The following is a 21,983-nucleotide window of genomic DNA, read 5'->3' on the forward strand; positions in this document are numbered from 1 at the left end:
TCCGCTGGCTCGTTCCAAGCTTCCGCCGCCCCCTCCCGCCCTCTGGACCAGGACCTGCTCGGGCCCCTTCCCCTCTCATTCTGATCCTTCTCCGCCTTGGGCCCCAGGGGAACGAATGAATGAGCACTGGAATGAATGAATGACGGCGTACTGGTTCTCTCCGTAGGTGACACGCGAGCGGCTGAGAGCGACAAGGGGACAGAATGAACCGGGCCAAGACTGCCACGGTCCGGAGGCCCAGCGCTGCGGCCAAGCCATCAGGCGAGTCGCTTCTCCCCACTGGTCCGGGTTCAGTGGTGGCGTCTGTTAGGGACACTGGGCCGATTGGAGCCCCACCATCCTGCAGTGGGGAACCGGGTCCAGACCAAAGCCGATAGGAAGCTTAGGGGACCATGAGATTGTGCTAATGTTGATGTCTCGTACTGTAGAATGGGTTCCAACTCATAGTGACCCTATGCACAACAGAACAAAGCATTACCCAGCCCGCCGCCATTCTCACAATTGTCATGTTTGAGCCCATTGTTGCTGCTGTGTCACATGGGGTCTCGTAAGCCAAAATCAACTTGATGGCACTTAAAACATGGCCACCCAACTCTGGCAGAGGTGTGAAATTCTCTTGTGTTATGAATGAGGTAAAACTGTCCCATAGGCTTTTCTAGACTGTCTCTTTACAAAAGCAGATGGCCAAACCGTTCTTCCGTGGTACCACTGTCAGTCCATCTCATTGGGGGGTATTCACATTTTCACTGACCCTCTACCAAGCATGATATCCTTCTCCAGGGATTGATCCCTCCTAAGGTTAATGCGTCAGACTGCAAAGCCGTTTGAATTGCAAGGTCGGTGGTTCAAACTCACCAGCTGCTCCTTGGAAACCCTATACAGGGTCGCTATGGGTCGGAACCGACTTGATGGCATTTCACAACAACATCAACAAATAACATTCAAGATCACCAGCTGCTCCATGGAAACCCTCTACAGGGTGGCTATGAGTCAGAATCGATTTGATGGCACTTAACAACAAATAACATACTCTGATAGTGTAGTGGTTATGAGTTGAACTGCTAATCTTATGGTCAACAGTTCAAAAACTACCAGTGGTTCCGAGGGAGAAAGATGAGGCTTTCTGCTGCTGTAAAGATTTGCAGCCTTGGAAGCCATATGCAGGGTCGCTATGAGTTGGAACCGAGTTCATGGCACGTAATCACCACCACCACCAATAACATGTCCGGGGAGTCATCATGTGGTGCTGTGGGTTAATGTGCTGGTCTACAAGGTTGTTTTGAACCGGAAGTAAGGTCAGTGATTGAAGCTCACCAGCCACTCCTGGGAATCCCTATACAGGGTTGCTAAAATTAGACGGACTTGAGATACTTAACAACACCAACATGTACAAAGTACATGAAATGTTTCGAAGAAGCATTTGGGTTGTACTTCTTCTAAAACAGATTTGTTTGTTTTTCTGGCAGTCCAGGGTACTTTCAATATTATTCTTCAACACCATAATTCAGATGCAATGAATCTTCTAAAGTCTTCCTTATTTATTGTCACGTGCATATGAGACAATTGAAATAGACCATGGCTTGGATCAGACACACTTTCATCCTTAAAATGACATCTTTACTTTGTAATACTTTAAAGATACTTTTTGAGGTATTAATGGGGGAGGAACAGTTTGACAAAGGAGAATGAGAATGGTTGCATGACTTGAATGAAGTCAGTGTCATTGAAGTGTAGTGTGGGAATTACTAAATTGATGTATGTTTGCTGTGTATCTTATCACCAGTGATTAAAACCACTGCCCTTGAGTCAATTACAACTCATCTCATCCTTACAAAGGCTGTCAGTCTTTATGGGAGCAGTCATCTTTCTCCCTTGAGCAACTGGTGGGTTGGAACCGCAGACAGCGTCATCTTTCTTCCTTGAGCAGCTGGTAGGTTAGAACCACCAGTCTTGTGGTTAGCAGTCCAGTGCTTAACCAACACGGCCTTTAGGGCTTCTTCAACAACAATAAAGAGAAGGAACAGCTATCAGTCCTCAGGGAGAGTTAGAACAGCTGGGACTGCCTTTGAGGGACTAGGTGTCTTGTTTTCTGCTGTGCCTAGAGGAAGGTGGCAATCTCGGATGGTTGTTCGATGCAGACTCTGGAGCTGACTCCCAGAACACAGACCCCAGCTGTGCTGCTTTGGGCTTGTTACCCTCTCTGTGACTCGTTTTTCTCATCTTTATTTAAAAGGAGGGTTGACAGTTGCCATAGAGTTGATTCCTACTGAGTCATGGTGGCCCCATGTGTGCAGAAGACAACTGCATACTCCTTAGGGTTCTCAAGGACCTAACTTCTCTTTCACGGGACCCTTGGGTGGGTTTGAACTGCCAGCCTTCTGGGTAGTCCTCGAGCACTTACCCCACTGGACCACCCAGAGACCCCCTAGTGTGAGAGTTCCTGCTGTTAGTGACTGTGAGTGGACTTAACAGCTAGTTAAGGAATGTTGAGGGCTGAGGGAGTGAATCCTCCTAAGTGATTTAGAAGTGGCCGCTGTAAACCAGCATCGGATGGACCACTTCCAGCTTTGCTGTTAACCTTGCCTTATTTCTTGCTTTCTCTGACCTTATCTCGTATCCTCTGAAGTAACAGGTGGTGGGATCCAGTCTCTGAGACCCTTTTGACCTCAGGCGTTGTGGGAGTGTGTCACGTTCTCTGTTCTCTCTGCAGGACACCCTCCACCAGGAGATTTTATTGCCCTGGGCTCAAAGGGACAGGCCAGTGAGTCGAAGACAGCCTCCACTCTGCTGAAGCCAGCCCCTCCTGGCCTGCCTTCAGAGCGCAAGCGGGATGCCACAGCTGCGCTATCTAGTGCCTCAGCGCTGACTGGCCTCCCCAAGCGCCCCAAACTCTCTTCCACACCCCCACTGAGTGCCTTGGGCCGCCTGGCTGAGGCTGCGGTGGCAGAAAAACGAGCTATATCTCCCTCAATTAAAGAACCTTCTGTGATACCAATTGAAGGTAACATCCGTCCCTGGCTTGGTCCAGTGGGGGTCATCCCCACACTCCTGCTGATAAACTAGCTGCGATTAAGTAGACTGATTTGTGATGACCCCAAATTTGTTAGAGTAGAACTCTGACCTGTAAGGTTTTCAAGGTTGTGACCTTCAGAAATACACTGTCAGGGCTTTATCCCATGGTGCTTTTGGGTGGACTTGTACCTTGAACCTCTTGGTTAACAGTCATGTGCTTTGACCACTTGGGCCCCCAGGGGTTCCTTGGATGAACTGGGTAGTGGGTGATTCGCATGTGTATGTAGCTGCTTGGGAGGTAGTGTGCTGATGGGTGGCGGGACGCCCTGACACTTCTTCATGCTAATGACCTGTTTGTGTCCCCGAGGGGCTGGGGGCGTCCCAGTCTCTGTTGCCATCTGACCACATGCTGGTACCTTGCAGTCCTGCCCACAGTGCTGCTGGATGAGATCGAGGCTGCAGAACTTGAGGGCAACGATGAGCGCATCGAGGGCGTGCTGTGTGGGGCGGCCAAGCAGCTGCGGCTCACACGGGCCAAGCCCGACAGCACGCTGTACCTGAGCCTCATGTACCTGGCCAAGATCAAGCCCAACATCTTTGCCACAGAGGGTGTCATTGAGGTGCGAATGGTCCCTGTCCTGGCCCCCTCCTCCCATCCTCTAATGTGCGGAGACAGGAGCCCCTGTTCCCCTGAGTGACCCGAGCCCCACCTCACCCACCTCACCCCACCTCACCCAGGCGCTGTGCAGCCTTCTGCGTCGGGATGCCTCCATCAACTTCAAAGCCAAGGGGAACAGCCTGGTCTCTGTGCTGGCCTGTAACCTGCTCATGGCTGCCTACGAAGAGGACGAGAACTGGCCCGAAATCTTTGTCAAGGTGAATCTTGGCTCCAGAGTAAGGGGCAGGGTGTGGCCTGAGGAGAGGGGGCAGGTGGGAATACAGGGTACCACTGTTGGGCCCCTGTCCTCCGCTGTCTGCTCTCCCAAGAACAGTTTCTGGGGCTCCTCCCAGGTGCTGCACTGCATGGTACATGATTAGCACTCACCTTGATTCCAGCGCAGGGCAAGGGGGGCCAGGTCTAGCGCCCTGAAGTGTCGGTCTGGAGAGAGTGCCGGTGTGGCTGTGGGCTCAGCTAGTGGGCTTCCTACTCTGGCAGGGGCTGGGGTCAGCACTGGAGCATCGGGACTGAATGTCTGCTGGTATGGGCTCAGCTGGTGGCCTCATTCTGGGGCTGGGGCTGGGCTCAGCACCCTGAAATATGAGGGCAGTGTCTGTTGGTGTGGGTTCAGCCTGCAGGGTTCTGAGCCTGTGGCTGGGGCTGGGATTAGCACCCTGGAGCATCAGGGCAGAGCGTCTGTTGGTATAGACTCAGCTGACGGGGTTCTGTCTCTAAGGTTGGGGCTAAACTCAGGGTTTTAAGCATTTGAGGCAGACAGCATGTCTGTAGGTTCGGACTCAACCAGTTGGGCTGAGTCTCTGGGTGGGGCTGGGCCCAGCACCCTGGAGCATCGAGGGCCAGGGAGCATGTGTATGGGCTTAGCCAGTGGGGTTCTGAGTAGGGGTGGGCCTAGTGCCCTAGAACATTGAGGGGTGGACATTGTGTGTGTGGAGTTGGACTTAGCCGTCTAGGCTCTGGGTCTGTGGGTAGGGCTGGTGCAGATAGCATGTGTAGGGGTGTGTCCAGTACACTTGAGTCAAGAGAAGGGAATGTGCAGGCTCAGCCAGCGAGCTCTGTCCCCACAGGTGTACATTGAGGACTCCCTGGGTGAGCGCATCTGGGTGGACAGCCCACACTGCAAGACCTTTGTGGACAACATCCAGACAGCCTTCAACACCAAGATGCCCCCCAAGAGCGTGCTGCTGCAGGGGGAGGCAGGTCGCGGCGGAGGGGACCTCAGTGCTGGTGAGGGGACCAGGGATTAGGGGGAAGGGCTATGGGTATGTTACTCCCGGGCCCGGTGTGTGTGAGGGGTGCTCACGGGACAGGGACATGGATGTGGGATGTGGCGTGAATGAGTATGCTCTGGCCGTGTGTCCAGGGAGCAGCCCACACCCCTCCCTCACCGAGGAAGAGGACAGCCAGACTGAGCTGCTGATAGCGGAAGAGAAGCTGAGTCCCGAGCAGGAGGGTCAGCTCATGCCCAGGTTGGTGTCTGTGCACCATCCGCTGGCTGGGGGGCGGGCCGGGCAGCAGGCAGGGTGGTCCCACAAGATGAAATGGCTTCCCCGTCAGGTATGACGACCTCACCGAGAGTGTGGAGGAGTATGTGCTGGATGTACTGCGGGACCAACTCACCCGGCGCCAGCCCATCGACAACGTCTCCAGGAACCTACTGCGGCTGCTCACCTCCACCTGTGGCTACAAGGAGGTGCGGCTGATGACGGTGCAAAAGCTGGAGATGTGGCTGCAGAACCCCAAGGTGAGCACCTTGGGGGTAGGTAGGGATGGAGGTCCCGCAGGCCAGGGCTGAGTGGCTCGTCCACCCCCACAGCTGACCAGGCCAGCCCAAGACTTGCTGATGGCTGTGTGCATGAACTGCTGCACTCATGGCGCCGAGGACGTGGACGTCATCTCCCATCTAATCAAGATCCGCCTCAAACCCAAAGTGCTGCTCAACCACTACATGCTCTGTGTCAGGTGCTTCGGGGGGACGGGGCTCCCCAGATGCCACTTCCCAGCTCTGAGGTGCAGCTTGGGCCATAGCAAAGGGCAGCCTAGTGAGCCTGATTTGTCCATCCCTAGGGAGCTGTTGAATGCCCACAAAGACAACCTGGGCACCACCATCAAGTTTGTGGTCTTCAACGAGCTGTCTAACGCGCGGAACCCCAACAACATGCAGATCCTGTACACCGTGCTACAGCACAGCGCCGAGCTGGCGCCCAAGGTGCGTGGACCTGCCTTGCGCGTGACTGGGCTTCCCTGGACGCCCAGGAGTGGGACCCAAGCTGTGGTCTGTAGGTCAGGCAGGTGGCTGTCTCTGTGCCCAGTGTCTTAGGGTCGTGGTGATTCCCTCAAGGTTTGAACTGTTTGCTTTGAGGCAGCAGAGGCAGTGTACCCCTTGTTGGAACTGCCAGGCATATAGCCCCCACCGTGTCTGTTAGCTAACCCATCTCCTCGTCTCATGGGGTGAATGCCCACGTGCCATCTGCCAGGTGGGTGAATAATTAGGTGATGGGTCTGCTCTCAGAGAGCCTGCCTGAGCGAAGGCTGGCGTGGCCATTCCCTGGGACCTGCCTGCAGCATTCTCGGGAAGCTGGAGGCAGAGGTGGGGGCGTAATGGCCAAGCCTCGGTGGGGCAGCAGCCCTGAGTGGCCTCTCTCTGCCCAGTTCCTGGCCATGGTGTTCCAGGACTTGCTGACCAACAAGGACGACTATCTGCGGGCCTCGAGGGCCCTGCTGCGTGAGATCATTAAGCAGACCAAGCACGAGATCAACTTCCAGGTGCTGTGCCTGGGCCTCATGCAGGAGCGCAAGGAGCCGCCACACCTGGACATGGAGTTCAAGGTCAGCGCCGTGGGCTGGGGCTGGCTCCCCACGCATCAACTAGCTGCACAGCTTATCTTCATGGTGTGCACCAGTCCGTGAGGCTAGGACACAGAGCATAGCTCCATGGTCGTCCTTGGCGTCTGATCGGCCGTGTCTGTACCTACCTTGGGACTTGGGACTGGTGTGCAATGTGAGCAGGAGTAAGGGGCTGGCGGGTACAGGGTGTGCTCACGTGTTTTAGCAGCGGGTGGTCTGTGCCGGCTGGATCTGGGCCCTCCTGCCCCAGCCCCTTAGTGGGCCCCATGCCTACCCCATCCAACCCGCAGGAACGCTTTGTGATCCACGTGACAGACCTGCTGGCCGTGTCCATGATGCTGGGGATCACTGCCCAGGTGAAGGAAGCTGGCATCGCTTGGGACAAAGGCGAGAAGAGGAGTAAGTATCCCAAACGCCCCACTTGCTGTTCCTGTAAGTCTCTTGGCCTGGTCAGCTTCATCGTCGATCCCGCTGGGAGTGTGGACCAAAGAGGAGCTGAGATTTGAGGACTCAATCACCTGGCCCTGAGCTGGACTCAAAGGCAGTGAGTGACCGCCCCTGCCGGCCCTGCTTAATCCCCACTTGTCCATTTCAGACTTGGAGCTGCTGCGAGCTTTCCAGAGCCAGACGGCTGCCATCCAGCGGGATGCCGTGTGGTGGCTGCACACTGTGGTGCCCTCTATCAGCAAGCTAGGCTCCAAGGACTACGTGCACTGGTGCGTCCCTTGGACGTCCTGTCTACAGACCTGCACACTCTCCCCCAGTGGGCGGGCCATCTGCGGGACCTTATCTACAGTGCTTGAGGGGGTTTGCGAGGCCAAGGCCTTTTCAGGGTGATTGGTGGGCAGCCCCCAGCCTCTCCAGCTGCCTTCTGACTACTACTCCTTCCCTATTTCTCCAGTCTCCACAAGGTGCTCTTCACAGAGCAGCCTGAGACCTACTACAAGTGGGACAACTGGCCTCCGGAGAGCGACCGCAAGTGAGTGCCTATGCCACCGTGGGCATGGGGGTACGGGGCCCCTCTGTCAGTACCCACCAGCCCTGTGGTGTCTAGAGCTGCCTCCCCTCCCAGGGCTTCCCACCCCCAACACCAGACATCCCCCCACAATTCTGCCCGAGTGCGGTGGCCCTTTCCCATCCTGTCTCCGGTCCCATGCCCACCTGCCCTCCCCGCACCCAGCTTCTTCCTGCGCCTCTGCTCGGAGGTGCCCATCCTGGAGGACACACTCATGCGCATCCTGGTGATTGGTCTGTCCCGTGAGCTGCCGCTTGGCCCTGCTGATGCCATGGAGCTTGCTGACCACCTGGTGAAGCGTGCTGCCGCTGTGCAAGCTGATGGTGAGGCCCTGCCTGCCAGTCTGTCCCTCGTGTCCCTGCCAAGGCCTGTGTCCCCAGGTGAGGACGGTGTTGGCGCAGGCTCTGCAGTGTGGCTGTGGCTCTCTGGTTCTAGATGTAGAAGTGCTGAAGGTGGAGAGGATTCAACTGATCGATGCTGTCCTGAACCTGTGCACCTACCACCACCCAGAGAACATTCAGCTCCCTCCCGGGTGAGGCTCCCTCTGGGGTGCCCCATGTTCACTGTTCCCCGCGCCGCCTCCTGGTTCTCTTGTCCCTTGTGAGTTTACACTCACCATGCTGGGCTTTATTGAGACCTCATTTCCATGTACATGCCATACCACCAGCGAACGGTGTGACTCGGTTTTCTTAGTATATTAGGCCAGTTTTGTTTCTTCTAAAAGAAACCCTGAAGCAGCGGTGGCGTTGAGTTTATACCAAGGTGTTCTCGTGGCACAATGATTAGACACTCATCTGCTAACCAGAAGGTTGTCAGTTCAAGCCCACTACTAGCCCCCTCTAGCGAGGACAATGAGGCAGTATGCTTCTGTAAAGATGGCAGTATGAATCCTATGGAGTTCTCTGTCCTACAGTAGGGTTACTGTGAGTTGGAGTGGACGGCTGCAGGTCTGATTTTTAGTAGTCCACGTTGTATGAGAACAGCACATTTTGTTTCTCTGCTTGTCTGTCTATTGATGGACGTCATCCACTGCATGTTGTTGTTAAGTGCCATCGAATCAATTCTGACTCATAGTGACCCTGTATAAGGTTTCCAAGGAGCAGCTAGTGAGTTTGAACTGCCAGTCTTGTGGGTCAAACCGACCTTGCGGTCCAGTGCTTTGTCCTACAGAGCCACACTTTGGCTGCTGTGAATCGTGCCGAGTAAAGAGTCCTGTGCCTGTGTGGTGTCGTTGTGCTTTAATTTCTCCCAAGAACACACCAGGAGGGGATTGCAGGGTCAGTCACATGGTGGCATCCTGATAGTCCTGCTGAGGGCCTGTCTGCCTGGCTGCTCCCTCAGCTGTCAATGTGGTTGCCTTTCAGGTATCAGCCTCCGAACCTGGCCATCTCCACTCTCTACTGGAAGGCCTGGCCACTCCTTCTGGTCGTGGCTGCCTTCAACCCTGAAAACATCGGTGAGTGGCTCCTCACACAGCTCTGGGTGTGCTGAGGTGGTGGGCATCAGCACGTCTTCCTGTTTGTCAGGACCTGGAGCCTGGCCCCACTGAGCATGCTCCGCTCTCCCTGCTCCTAGGTCTGGCCGCCTGGGAAGAGTATCCCACCCTGAAGATGCTCATGGAGATGGTGATGACAAAGTGAGGGGCCTTTCCTTTGACAACAAGGGAGCTAGGGCCAGTAAGGGGGCTCTAGCAGGTGACCTGAGGTAGGAGGCACCAGGTAGTGGGAAGTGCACACAGAGTAGAGACTGGATGCCCTCCTGGGAGACGAGGGGACCAAGGAGCAGTGCGTGCTACCCAGAGGTCCCTGGGGTACTGAGGAAGGAGGGGGTGAGCTGGGAGCAGCATAAGCACTGTGGTGAGGGTGGGTTGCCCTTCCATGCTGACGCTGGGGTGACTGTGGCACCTGAGAATGACTCTGGCTGAGCTGACATCTGGCCTTGGCACTGTTGAGCATGGGTGACCAGGCCTCCCTTGTGTCCAGCAACTACTCGTACCCGCCATGCACCCTGACGGATGAAGAGAGCCGCTCTGAGGTGATCAGCAGGGAGCTGCAGATCTCCCAGCGTGAGAAGCAGGAGATCCTGGCCTTCGAGGGGCACCTGGCAGCCGCGTCCACCAAGCAGACCATCACCGAGAGCAGTAGCCTCCTCCTGTCCCAACTCACTAGCCTCGACCCCCAGTACGGCCTCAGGCAGAGCTGAGTGGGGGGCGGGAGCTGCAGTCTCATCATTTGTCCTTGGGTCATCTTGTATGGGCGACTCAGGCTCCTGTTCTCTGGCTTCCAGAGGGCCCCCCAGGAGGCCCCCTGCCTTCATCCTGGAGCAGGTGAAAGCCCTCAACCAGTCCCTGCGGCTTGGTCACCTGCTATGTCGTAGCCGCAATCCTGACTTCCTGCTCAACATCATCCAGAGGCAGGTGAGCCCAGGCCCGGCGGTGGTGGCAGTGGTGGGGGACACGTGGGTGTGGCTGATGCTCTGGGAGCAGCACCTGAGCGGCTGGCACCATCCACCCCAGGCCTCCTCGCAGTCTATGCCCTGGCTGGCCGACCTGGTGCAGTCCAGCGAGGGCTCCCTGGACGTGCTGCCGGTGCAGTGTCTTTGTGAGTTCCTGCTGCATGATGCCACTGCCGCTACTACCACCGCTGGGGATGAGGAGGAGGACAGCAAGAGCAAGGAGCACAAGGCCCGGAAGCGGCAGGTTGGCATCTGGGAGCCCCGGTGTCCTTACATGCCCTGGCATCCCCCCAGCCCTCCTGGTAGCCTTCTGATGACCACCTGCCCTTACAGAGACAGCAGAAGCAGCGGCAACTGCTGGGCCGCCTGCAGGACCTGCTGCTGGGCCCCAAGGCAGATGAGCAGACCACGTGCGAGGTGCTGGACTACTTCCTGCGGAGGCTCAGCTCCTCCCAGGTGGCCTCGAGGGTGCTGGCCATGAAGGTGAGCAGTGACCGGGTGGGCAGGAGAGCCAGGGTGGTCTTTGCATGTGTGAGCTCTCTCACACTTCCTCACTACTGCTGCGTCTAAACTGAGCACAGGAAACAGTGCGGGTGTGATTCCAGAGCACCGCAACCCTCTGGTTTCTCAGCGCACAGTGAGCGCTGTTGATGTTAGACTGTCGTGTATGAAGTGTTCATCTGCATGATGAAAAAGGCTGAGATCTTGTGTGCAAGTGACCAAGAGGGACATAGACACAATTGTAAAAAGGACACCGACAGACTCGCTAGAGCAGGTTCCACCCACCTTCAGTGTGTGCAAAACAGTCTGTACCAAGTACCCTCAAACAGGAGGATCTCCTGTGTTTACCAGCCATGCTCTCCTAGGGACTAATCCTCCTGTGAGGTGATCTGTCCCTGTGGGGAACATGAGGGAGACTTACTCTCTCTGCCTTCTCCTCTGGCAGTGCCAATAGGTGTGGTGTGGCTCTACTCCCCCAGGGATGGGTTGGTGGGGTTGGCATGCAGTGGACCCACCCTGTGTCCCCGCAGGGCCTGTCGCTGGTGCTCTTGGAGGGCAGTCTGCGGGACGGGGAGGAGAAGGAGCTGCCGGCAGATGAGGATGCGGAGCCTGAGATGCTACAGGGTTACCAGTGGCTGCTCCGAGACTTGCCCCGCCTGCCTTTGTTCCACAGTGTCAGGGGCACCACTGCATTGGCACTACAGCAGGTGGGGGGCCTGGGCCCAGGGACACCAGAGGACCCAGATCCTGGGGGGCAGCAGGGCGTCTGCAAGGCCAACTTAGCATGCCCGCCCCCTCAGGCCATCCACATGGAGACAGACCCGCAGACCATCACCGCCTACCTGGTGTACCTGTCCCAGCACACACCGGTGGAGGAGCAGGGCCAACACAATGACTTGGCTCTGGTGAGTGGTGGTCCCCTCTGTCACTGCGGGAATGGGCGTGCTTTCTGAGACCCCGAGGTGCTGGCATCTTTGGTGAGCAGGGTGGTATGACCCTGTGGCCCCTGCCCACTATCCTCTGAGCCTTGCTTAGACTCAGGGTGGGGGCAGAGTCCCCGGAAGCCCCACACATCCTGCCTGGCACGCCCTCACATCCAGGCATCCCCCCTCACCACCGCAGGACGTTGCCCGGCTCGTTGTGGAGCGCTCCACCATCATGGCACACCTCTTCTCCAAGCTGGCCCGCAGCGCCGAGTCCGACACTGTGTTGGTGGCTTTGCTCTCCATCTTCTCGCGCTATGTTCAGCGCATGCGCAAGAGCAAGGAGGGCGAGGAGGGCTACAGCTGGGTGAGCCGCCGCAGGGGGTGCGCCTACCAATGGGGATGTGGCCTGCAGGGGGCTACAACTGGGGGCGGGGCTGTGGTCTGGGCGTGGCAGGTGGCGGTGTGGGTAGGGCTGGCTGGGTGGGAATGGGCGGCTTATTAACTTGTTTCTTCTTCCTACCAACCGCTAGTCGGAGTCCCAAGACCAGGTGTTCCTGCGCTGGAGCAGTGGGGAGACAGCCACCATGCACATCTTGGTGGTGCATGCCATGGTGATTCTGCTGACACTGGGGCCGCCCCGCAGTGAGTGTCTGGGCTTCATCATGGTCAGCTCCAGCTAAGCAGGGCAACAGGGCATGCCCCATGGGCGGGGGTGGGGCTCCACTGACTGGGAGCGCTCTCCTTCTTGGGGAGGCTGCTGCCTCTAGGGGTGCTCCCCTTACCTCAGAACTGTAGGGTCCTGCTGTGACCCACTCTGGATTTGAGCTTGGGTGCTGGCCTGGCCTCGAGCTCCTGGCCCTCATCTGTTTGGTATCTCCTGAAGCTGGTGACAGCGAGTTCCGGGCTCTGTTAGACATCTGGTTTCCGGAAAAGAAGCCACTGCCCACTGCCTTCCTGGTGGACACGTCGGAAGAGGCCCTGCTGCTGCCTGACTGGCTGAAGCTGCGCATGATCCGCTCTGAGGTGCCGCGCCTGGTGGATGCAGGTAAGGCAGTGCCACACCTGGTGGAGTGTCAGTGGTTGGGGGGCTCACAGAGTGGGGCAGGTAGGAGTGGGAGGCAGGTGTCTCTGGCCCTGTGGGCGGTCACAGGTGCCGTTGGTATGTGCCTCTGACCCTGTGGGCGGTCACGGGTGCCGTCGGTGTGTGCCTCTGGCCCTGTGGGCGGTCACGGGTACCGTTGGTATGTGCCTCTGACCCTGTGGGCAGTCACGGGTGCTGTCGGTGTGTGCCTCTGACCCTGTGGGCGGTCACGGGTGCTGTCGGTGTGTGTCCCTGACCCTGTGGGCGGTCACGGGTGCCGTCGGTGTGTGCCTCTGAGCTGCAGTGGTGCAGACAGCTCTCATGCAGCCCTGCAGGACTTAGAACCCCAGCAGCTGCTGCTGTTCGTGCAGTCCTTCGGCATCCCCGTTTCCAGCATGAGCAAGCTGCTGCAGTACCTGGACCAGGCCGTGGCCCATGATCCCCAGACCCTGGAGCAGAACATCATGGACAAGAGTGAGGACTGGGGGGGGGCAGAAGTCCTCATTAGGCCTTCAAAGGGGCCCGCGGGTGCTAGGCCTCAGGCTCTCTGAGGACTTCTGGGGTGTGGTCACCCTGTACACAGGAGAGGGGCACAACCCGTGCTGAGACGTGGGAGTGGGTGTCTCCGGGTCAGACTCAGGAGAGGGGCACATGCCCCCTGTGCAGACACGGGTGTGGGGGCATCCCTGGTTCAGCCCTCACGTGTGGTACTCTCCTCTGTCCTGCAGATTACATGGCCCATTTGGTCGAGGTCCAGCACGAGAGAGGAGCCTCTGGGGGCCAAACCTTCCACTCCCTGCTCACAGCCTCCTTGCCCCCCCGGCGAGGTAGGGCTCCAACTCCATGTCAAGTCCACCCTGCTCATTGGCCTTGAGGCAGACCCCTTAGGAGGCAGCAGGAAGTGTCATCCACTGACAACTGTTCCTCTTCTTTGCAGACAGCACGGATGCCCCCAAACCAAAAAGCAGCCCTGAGCCCCTGGCTGGCCAGGGGAGGATTCGGGCAGGCACCCAGGTCCGGCCCGTTGGGCCCGAGGACGACCTGGCCTGCTTGTTCCTGCAGGTATGAGGGGGCTGCCACAACTCTGCATCCCCTTTCCCTTCCAGACTAGAGGTAGACCACTAGATTAGGGGTCATGTGACCTTGCGGTGCCTTGGTTTCCCCTTCTCTGAAATGAGCGGTCTCCTGACTCAGTGGGCTCAGTGCTCCTGGGGAGGCACTCACAGACACCCACTGCTGCTGTGTGAGGGCCTCAGGCACGCTTGCTCCTCCACCCTCCTTCCTCACACACCTTTCTATCCGCCATGATGCTGTTCATTCATGGGCTTGGTCTCCCATCATCACAGTCTAAGCTTAGAACGAGTTTATCACTCCAGAAATGGGCCGGCAGCTACCATCTTTCTCTGTCTCCAGACACTAAGGTTCTGGAAGTGGGACCACATGAGAAGTGGTCTCTGTACACGTGCCACCCTTGTACATGCATCCTCCCACAGAGCACGTGTCCACATGTGTCTACATATCTTTACACACATCTGCACTCCTACACATCATGTCTCCACATGTGCGTCTACATCGCCCCACAGAGCACGTCTCCACTCGCATGTCTGCACCCCCATCATATCTCCACACATGTCCGCATCCCCCCCACAGAACCCGTCTCCACACATGTGTCTGCACTCCATTACGTCTCCACACGTGTCCGCATCCCCCCCATAGAGCACGTCTTCACATGTGTGTCTGCACACCATCACACACGCCTACACTCCTACATATTACGTCTCCACATGTGTCTACATCACTTCACAGAGCACATCTCCATACGCATGTCTGTACCCCATAGAGTCTCCAGACGTGTCTACATCATCCCATAGAGCATGTCTCCACATGCATGTCTCCACCCTGTCACATTTCCACATGTGTCTGCATTCCCCCCACAGAGCTCATCTCCATACACGTGTCTACACTCCCATCATGTCGCCACACGTGTGTCTGCATCCCTCCACAGAGCATGTCTCCACACGTGTCTGTACCCCCTACACAGCACGTCACCACATGCGTCTGTATCTCCACACGCATACTACCCCATTCTCCTTGCAGACATGCCCCCGAGTGGATTTCTTGGAGGCCACAGGCCCATGTTTGTCAGGGCAGGGAAACTGCCCTCTTGCTCTCTTGAACCCCATTTTGTAAATGGAAGCACCGAGGTTTGCGGGGTTTTGAGGCTCACAGGACACTGTTGACCCACCTGCCCTGAGTAGGGAAGCCTCCAGGGTGGGGCCAGCTCTGGGCCCCTGTATCCTCCAGGTCTGGATCCTCACCGCTCTGTGGCATAGCTCACGGGCTAACTTGTGAGTGGCGTGTCGCAGATGAGACACCCATCTCCCCACTGGCCATCTGTTCTGCACTATTCCAGATCTTCCCGCTGAGCCCCGACCCCCGATGGCAGAACACCAACCCCCGCCCTCTCTCGCTGGCTCTGCAGCTGGCTCTGGGCCAAGAGCTGGCCCAAGTGCGTCAGGGCGCCCCCGCTGTGGCAGGCACCGCAGTCCGTGTCCTGCAAGCCCTGGCCACCTTGCTGAACTCACCACACGGGGGCGCCCTGGTGATGGCCATGCACCGCAGCCACTTCCTTGCCTGCCCACTGTTGCGCCAGCTCCACCAGTGCCAGGTATGCAGTGAGTGGAGATGCCATCTCCAGACAGGACCAGGTGGGCTGAGGATGTTGCACATGAATGTGTGTGCGTGTGTGCATGCGGGGGTGAACTGTGTGATTAGTTGCTGCTATTAGGGAGAGCCTGCAGTACCTTGGCGCCCCCTCCACAGGCACTAGGTGCTGGGCTTTTGCCTGAGTGGTCAGGAGGCAGAGGCTGACAGTGTTGCGCACCCCACCCCACCCCCACCCCACAGCGCAGTGTGCCCCAGGACGCCAGCTTCTCCTCGCTGCTGCTCCAAGTGATGACGCAGATGCTACAGTGGCTGGAGGGCCACACCGTGGAGCCCGGGCCCCTGCTGGCTCAGCTCCGACTGCTCACCACCCAGTACTCCGCCCGGCGCAGGGGCAGCGATGGTTAGTGGGTGTACGGTGTGGCTGACGGATTCCAGTCTCAGCTGGCGAGTCCTCTACAGGGGGCCTGGTAGGAAGGAGACCCTTACATGGATGTCCTCTTATAGTCCGTAGTGGATTCCTGCACCTGGCGGAGACCCTGGCCTGCCGGCAGGACCTGGAAGCAGTTACCCCCACAGTGCGGGCCGTCACTTCTGCCCTCAGGTCTGGGGAGTGGTGCAGTTTAGAGCCGGAGCTGGTAGGCAAAGGTAGGCACGGTGTCAGCTCCCTCAGAGTCTCATATCCACCGGCCACATCTGCCGTGGGCGCCAGGACTAAGGCGGACAGTGTATGACAAGCATTCTTCCCCACAGTCCTGCGGGGCCTGATTGAGGTGCGGTCCCCCCACCTGGAGGAGCTGCTGGCTCTGCTCTTTACTGCCCCCATGGACCTGGCGTCTGCTTGCACCACCACGAGGCCAGTGTCCGTGGTGAGCACCCTGCTGTTGGAGGAGGAAGAGCCAGATGATGGCTGCAGGTGAGGCTGCAAGGGGACTGAACACACGGTGAGGGCAGGGGACAGGTGATGGCTGATCTCTGACCTTGCTGCTCCCCACAGCACAGAGGCAGCGTGTCTGGGGCCCTGCTCAGGGCTGCTGGTCGATTGGCTGGAAATGCTGGACCCGGAGGTGATTGGCAGCTGCCCCGAGCTGCAGCAGAGGTTGTTGTTCTCCAGGAGCAAGGTGGGTAGAGCAGCACACACTGATTCAGGGGGCTGAGGGGGCGTGGTCAGCAGTGCATAGGACAGGCCAGGGCCCTGCTGGTGTTGCCCTGGGCCCGACACCCTCCTGAAGGGGCAAGGCCTCCCACAGACACCGGGGCTGAGGGAACTGTGGGAGGACATGGGGAGCCCAGCTTCCCAAGGAAGATGGAGCCAGAGCTTGTGGACCAGAGCCACTCTCTCTCCCTAGGGCAAAGGCCATGCTGGCCCCCAGGTGCCATCTTTCCGGCCCTACCTCCTAGCACTGCTCACACATCAGTCCAACTGGGCCACCTTGCACCGCTGCATCCATTTCCTGCTGGGCAAAAGCCGTGAGCACAGGTGAGACTGCCCACCACGGCCCTCAGCCAGCTTCCCCCACCCCGTGCTGTATGTGTCCCAGGCTGGGACAGCCACACGGCGGACGGATATGCTGTTCCATGGGCCACCTGAATCAACTCACCTGCTCCCCATAGGAGCTCCTTCACCACCCCAGTTAGCCTGCACTCATAGGTGGCCACCGGTCCCCAGGGCCTCTGTCCAGGACGCTTCACCCCACTACTCTGGCTGTCCTGGTGCCACAGACTCCCCAAGACCACCAGACTTTGTCTTCCCAGGCTTGATCCCTCCGCCTCCTTGGATTTTCTCTGGGCCTGCATCCACATGCCACGCATCTGGCAGGGTCGGGACCAACGTACCCCTCAGGTGAATGGGGGGAGACTTCAGGAGCTGTGTGCACAGTGGCTGTGTCTCGCTGTGAGTGTGGGTCTGGAGCATGCCGGGCTGACTGGCTGTTATGCCGACAGAAGAGGCGAGAGGAGCTGGTGCTGCGGGTCCGGGCCCCAGAGCTCATCAGCCTGGTGGAACTGATCCTGGCCGAGCCGGAGACTCGGGGTCTCGAAGGGATTGAGGCCTCTTGCAGTCTCATCCAGAGCCGGCTGCCCCTGCTGCTCAGCTGCTGCCGCGGAGACCACGGGAGCATCCAGAAGGTGACGGAGCACCTGACAGCCCGTATCCAGCAGTGGGGGGACAGGTGAGCGGCACCTGGTGGGGGGGACAGGTGAGGGGCACCTGACTGGGGAGATACAGTTGGGAGGTACCTGACTGAGGGGACACATGAGGGGCACCTAACTGGGGGTGGGGGAACAGGTGCAGGACACCTGACTCAGGATGGGTGAGGAGTACCTGACTGAGGGGACAGGTAAGGGTTACCTGACTAGGGGGCGGGGCAGAAGAGGGGCACCTGACAGTCCATGTTCAGCAGTCAGGAGAGGTGAGCCTTAGCACAGCGGGCTCCTAGGTGGTCTGCTGGATCCCCCTGTGTGATTAAGTAACCCTAGGCCCATTAGCACAGGCAGCGCCCTGTCCCACTGGTCACTGTGGACCCTCGCTCTGGCCTGTCCACTCTGCCAACCCAGCTCTGTCCCTTGCAGCATGCTGGGCAAGCGCTGCCGGGAGCTGCTCCTGCAGATCTACCTGCAGCGGCCGGAGCTGTGGGGGCCCGTGCCCCAGGTCCTATTGCACGGCCAGGGCAGTCCAGGCAGCAGCGTCTGCAGGGTGAGTACCAGGCGGTACAGGTGATGGAGGCCCATTACCTTCGGGAATGCAGGTGGCAGTGGTTGACCTCCCCACCAACTGCCAGGTTGTACCCGCCCTCCTCTTCTTCTGAGGGAACATCCCAGACTAGGGAACATGCTGCTGATTTTCTCAGATGAAGAAACCCCCGGAATGTGGAGCCCTGCTGCCCCCTCCCCACCCCTTGCTCTTACTCCTCTAGGGCTGTGGAGGAGTGAGGGTATGATCCCACAAGCGTAGGCACAGGCATACATGCTGTCCACCCCCACACGTGTCCTAATGGTTGGTCACCCGCCCCACCCCAGGTGGTCACTGACCTGATTTGTCCCTGTTGCTGGGATTGTGTGTTGTTTTAGAACTCTCCAACACATGCATTATCCTGTGTCTGCTGTTGGGGTTGGCACCGTAACGTCAGAACATCGTTCCATCTCAGTGCTGAGGTGGCTGATGCCAGGGTCACAGCCGGTACCTGTCCCACATAAAGCCATGTGGTAGGGCGGTGTGCATAGGTTGGCTGGGTCAGAGGGACCTGCCTGGCCCCCACGGGGCTGCAAACATAGAGTTTGGTAAAAAGGACAGAATTTGGACATATGTCACAGCTCGAACCTCAAAACTGGAGACTGAGCAGCACACTTGAAACCCACCCCCCTTGATAGACAGCCCCAGCCTTTTCTTTGCTCAGCTTTCTTTCTTGTAACTCTCAGCAGTAGTTCCACTCACTGCCTACACGATGCTCCTTCACATGATCCTGCTTTGACTCGTTGAACCCTTTTCTCTTTTTGGTAACTCATGTTGAGAGGTTTCAGTAGTTCCGACTTCTGTAGAAAATGTGTATCCCAGACCGCCTACAGGATTGTTTCCTAGAGCAGTGGGCTTCCAACTTTGCTTTTTTGAGACTGTCTGGGGCCCTGATATGCAGAAGTTAAAGCACTCTGCTGCTAACCGGGAGGTCAGCAGTCCACACCCACCAGCTGCTCTGCAGGAGAAAGCTTCCCTAAAGATGACAGCTTTGGAAGGCCTGTGGGTGGTCCTGCTCTGTCCTACAGTCACTGAGTCAGAACCTAGGGGATGCTTTTGTCTGTCCTCTCTGACCTGTGCTGGGGACAGGCCCGTCACCTCTTCTACTTTAACCCTTACTTGCTCCTGGAAGCAGTTGGCATGGGGTGGGCTGGCCTGTGTAGGGGCAGGCCCATGGGCCTCTCCTGCAGGTCTTTGACCCCTCCCTCACAGCTGGATAGTCTCACCCACCGCTTCATCACCCTCCTGGCTGATACCAGTGACTCTCGAGCATCTGAGAGCCGTGTGGCTGATGCCAACATGGTGTGCCGGAAGCTGGCAGTGGCCCACCCCATCCTGTTGCTGAGGTACGTGGACTGCTATGAAGGGGTAGGGGGCTCAGACTGGCCCCAGGAGGTTCCCAAGGTCTCAGTCCAAACCAGAGTGCTACTCGCCCACATGGTGTGCATTAGGACTGACTTGGTGACCTGAGCTGGCACATGGGCATGTCATCCCCAAGCTGACAGTCTTGTGAGGCCAGGACTCTGGACAGTACTGAACCCCGCGCTCTGGCCATCTGCAGGCACCTGCCTATGTTGGCCGCCCTGCTGCACGGGCGCACCCACCTCAATTTCCAGGAGTTCCGCCAGCAGAACCACCTGACCTTCTTCCTGCACGTGCTGGGCGTGTTGGAGCTGCTGCAGCCACAGGTCTTCCGCAGCGAGCACCAGGGGGCGCTGTGGGACTGCTTGCTCTCCTTCGTGCGCCTGCTCCTGGTGGGTACTGCTGGGTGAGGCTGGGGGTGGGATGTGTGTGCTCAAACACAGGGTCCTGCCTTGTGGGTGCCAAGGATTGAGGCTGGGGAGGCACACAGAGTCCCTCCATGTGGGTGCCCCAGGCCTGGACTGGGGGAGCTGGGGGGTGGAACTCATGGGCAGAGTCCCTCTAGGTGGGTACTGCTGGACTGGGCTGAGCCTGGGAGACAAGGCCCCAGGGTACAGGATTCTTCTTGGTGGGTGCTGTGGAGTAAGACTTGGGGGCTGGTGGGCAGTGCTCAGGTGCAGGATCCCTGCGACATGTCCCCTGACTCCTCTCCAGAACTACCGCAAGTCCTCACGCCAACTGGCCCCCTTCATCAGCAAGTTTGTACAGTTGGTCCACAAGTACATCACCTGCAATGCACCAGCTGCTGTGGCCTTCCTGCAGAAGCATGCTGTTGCGCTCCAGTGAGTGCCCATCCCTGAGGGGAACTATGTCCTGAAGGTTCCCCACCCCTGAGCCCCGCACCTGCTCAGCCTGGGAGATGCAACCACAGTGCCCTTCGAGGCAACTTCCCCAGAGATCCACGGGGGCTCTTAGGCTCCAACGTCCCCTCCCTGATATTTAAGGCCCCCTCTAGCCTTATCTCCCTCCTCATATTCTACTTCTCTTGGTTCATCTTCATCTGTTCTTGCCCCTTCCCTGTCAATTTGTTTGTGGGGGCACCCCACCCCTGTCCCTGGGGTCCTCCCATTGTGACCCCAATGCACTTTCCTTCCCAGTGACCTGTCCTTCGACAACAGTGACCTGGTGATGCTCAAGACCCTCCTGGCAGGGCTGAGCCTGCCCAGTGGTAGCAGCATAGCCGACCAGGCCCTGGATGAGGAACGAGAGGGTGAGTCTGAATTGGGTCACATGGTCATCCTAAAGCCCACCCCTTTGAACCTTCAAGAAGGACAAGCCAAGTCTCCTGTGGCAGCACCCCCAGCTGGCTCCAGGGTTGGTGCTCGCCCCAGGTCTTGGGCCTGTCTCCCGGGGGCAGTTGGGAATCTGTTGTCATACACTGGCAATTTTGAGTGACCAAGTTCAGGAGAGCCCTAGACTCCCCTCTAGTACTGCCCCACGGCTGCTGCATGAAGGTTCATCATGGCTGGGCGGCACTGGGGGAGGAGACAGACGTGGTGCTGGTGCTGGTGGAAGCAGTGAGACAGGTGGATCCAGGGTAACCCGAGCCTGCTGTGCCCTGCTGAGCTCCTCAGTGGTGACTGTTCCCCGAGCCCCACTGTGTCCGGGTGTCTCCAGTCTTCAGCAGCATTGCCCTCTGTTCCAGATGAGAGCCCTGCCGGCTCCCTGCCTCTGGTCAGTGTCTCCCTCTTCACCCCTCTGACCGCAGTAGACATGGTACCTTACATGAAGAGGCTGTCCCGGGGCCAGACTGTTGAGGGTAAGTAGGGACCTTCCAGAAAGGGCTATGGGTGACTGGGTGGGGCTCTTGGAGGAGACACTCTGCTGCCGATGCCTGGGGATGGCCCCGGGTCGGCTGAGGGCTGCCTGGGGAGGGCACTCGGGGAGCCTTGGGTCTCAAGCAGCATGAGGAAGAACCCAGAGGGTCCCTGGGCTCGGGCTCCAACAGCTCAAGCCTGTCTCTGCCCTGTCTCTACCCACTCAGACCTGCTGGAGGTGCTGAGTGACATCGAGGAGATGTCCTGGCGGAGGCCAGAAATCCTGGGCTTCTTCTCAGTGAGTGGGTGGTCCACGGGCTAGGGTGGGAGGTGTGAGCCCTGGACAAGAGGGGCTGCCCAGTAACAACTCCCCTCCTACCACCTGCCCAGACCAACCTGCAGAGGCTGATGAGCTCGGCTGAGGAGTCCTGCCGCAGCCTGGCCTTTAGCCTGGCCCTGCGCTCCATCCAGAACAACCCCAGGTGAGTGTGCATGCCTGCTGCCTGCCAGGCCCCTCCAGGGCTCCTCAGGTGGTCTCCACCTCCAGGGGCAGAGGTACCCACCTGGCCTCCTCTGTAGCATTGCAGCTGACTTCCTGCCCACCTTCATGTACTGTCTGGGCAGCCGGGATTTTGAGGTGGTGCAGACAGCCCTCAAGAGCCTGCCTGAATATACTCTGCTCTGCCAAGGTGAGCCCCGCCCATCTGCCCGTCCCCTGATCCTGTACCCCTACAGCTCCTGCCTCGTAGCCCCTGACCCTCCAGGGCCATCTCGTCCACAGAGCACGCCGCTGTGTTGCTGCACCGGGCTTTCCTTGTGGGCATGTACGGCCAGGTGGACACCAGCAGCCAGATCTCTGAGGCCCTCAGGGTTCTGCACATGGAAGCCGTCGTGTGA

The 21,983-nt window shown here is 58.4% G+C and overlaps 1 protein-coding gene across 1 annotated transcript; it reads left to right on the forward strand.

The window, feature by feature from the left end:
- The first annotated feature begins 203 nt into the window (after positions 1 to 203).
- INTS1 (integrator complex subunit 1) lies at positions 204 to 21,983 on the forward strand. The gene is given in 47 exon segments (XM_006859794.1): positions 204 to 261; positions 2,711 to 3,001; positions 3,436 to 3,632; positions 3,751 to 3,888; positions 4,756 to 4,915; positions 5,052 to 5,157; positions 5,246 to 5,432; positions 5,505 to 5,650; positions 5,756 to 5,897; positions 6,341 to 6,517; positions 6,826 to 6,934; positions 7,131 to 7,251; positions 7,437 to 7,514; positions 7,716 to 7,873; positions 7,986 to 8,082; positions 8,915 to 9,006; positions 9,126 to 9,186; positions 9,533 to 9,730; positions 9,837 to 9,966; positions 10,066 to 10,248; positions 10,338 to 10,487; positions 11,036 to 11,212; positions 11,306 to 11,410; positions 11,628 to 11,795; positions 11,962 to 12,073; positions 12,315 to 12,476; positions 12,840 to 12,986; positions 13,241 to 13,339; positions 13,450 to 13,574; positions 14,926 to 15,180; positions 15,420 to 15,579; positions 15,684 to 15,824; positions 15,930 to 16,120; positions 16,181 to 16,297; positions 16,526 to 16,656; positions 16,932 to 17,019; positions 17,121 to 17,347; positions 17,748 to 17,871; positions 19,120 to 19,253; positions 19,469 to 19,661; positions 19,984 to 20,111; positions 20,427 to 20,539; positions 20,975 to 21,088; positions 21,314 to 21,384; positions 21,477 to 21,568; positions 21,666 to 21,775; positions 21,868 to 21,983. Coding segments are annotated over 47 exon segments (6,579 nt in total).

Source organism: Chrysochloris asiatica, unplaced genomic scaffold, assembly GCF_000296735.1.
Source record: "Chrysochloris asiatica unplaced genomic scaffold, ChrAsi1.0 scaffold00034, whole genome shotgun sequence".
In the NCBI taxonomy this organism is placed as follows: Eukaryota; Metazoa; Chordata; class Mammalia; order Afrosoricida; family Chrysochloridae; genus Chrysochloris; species Chrysochloris asiatica.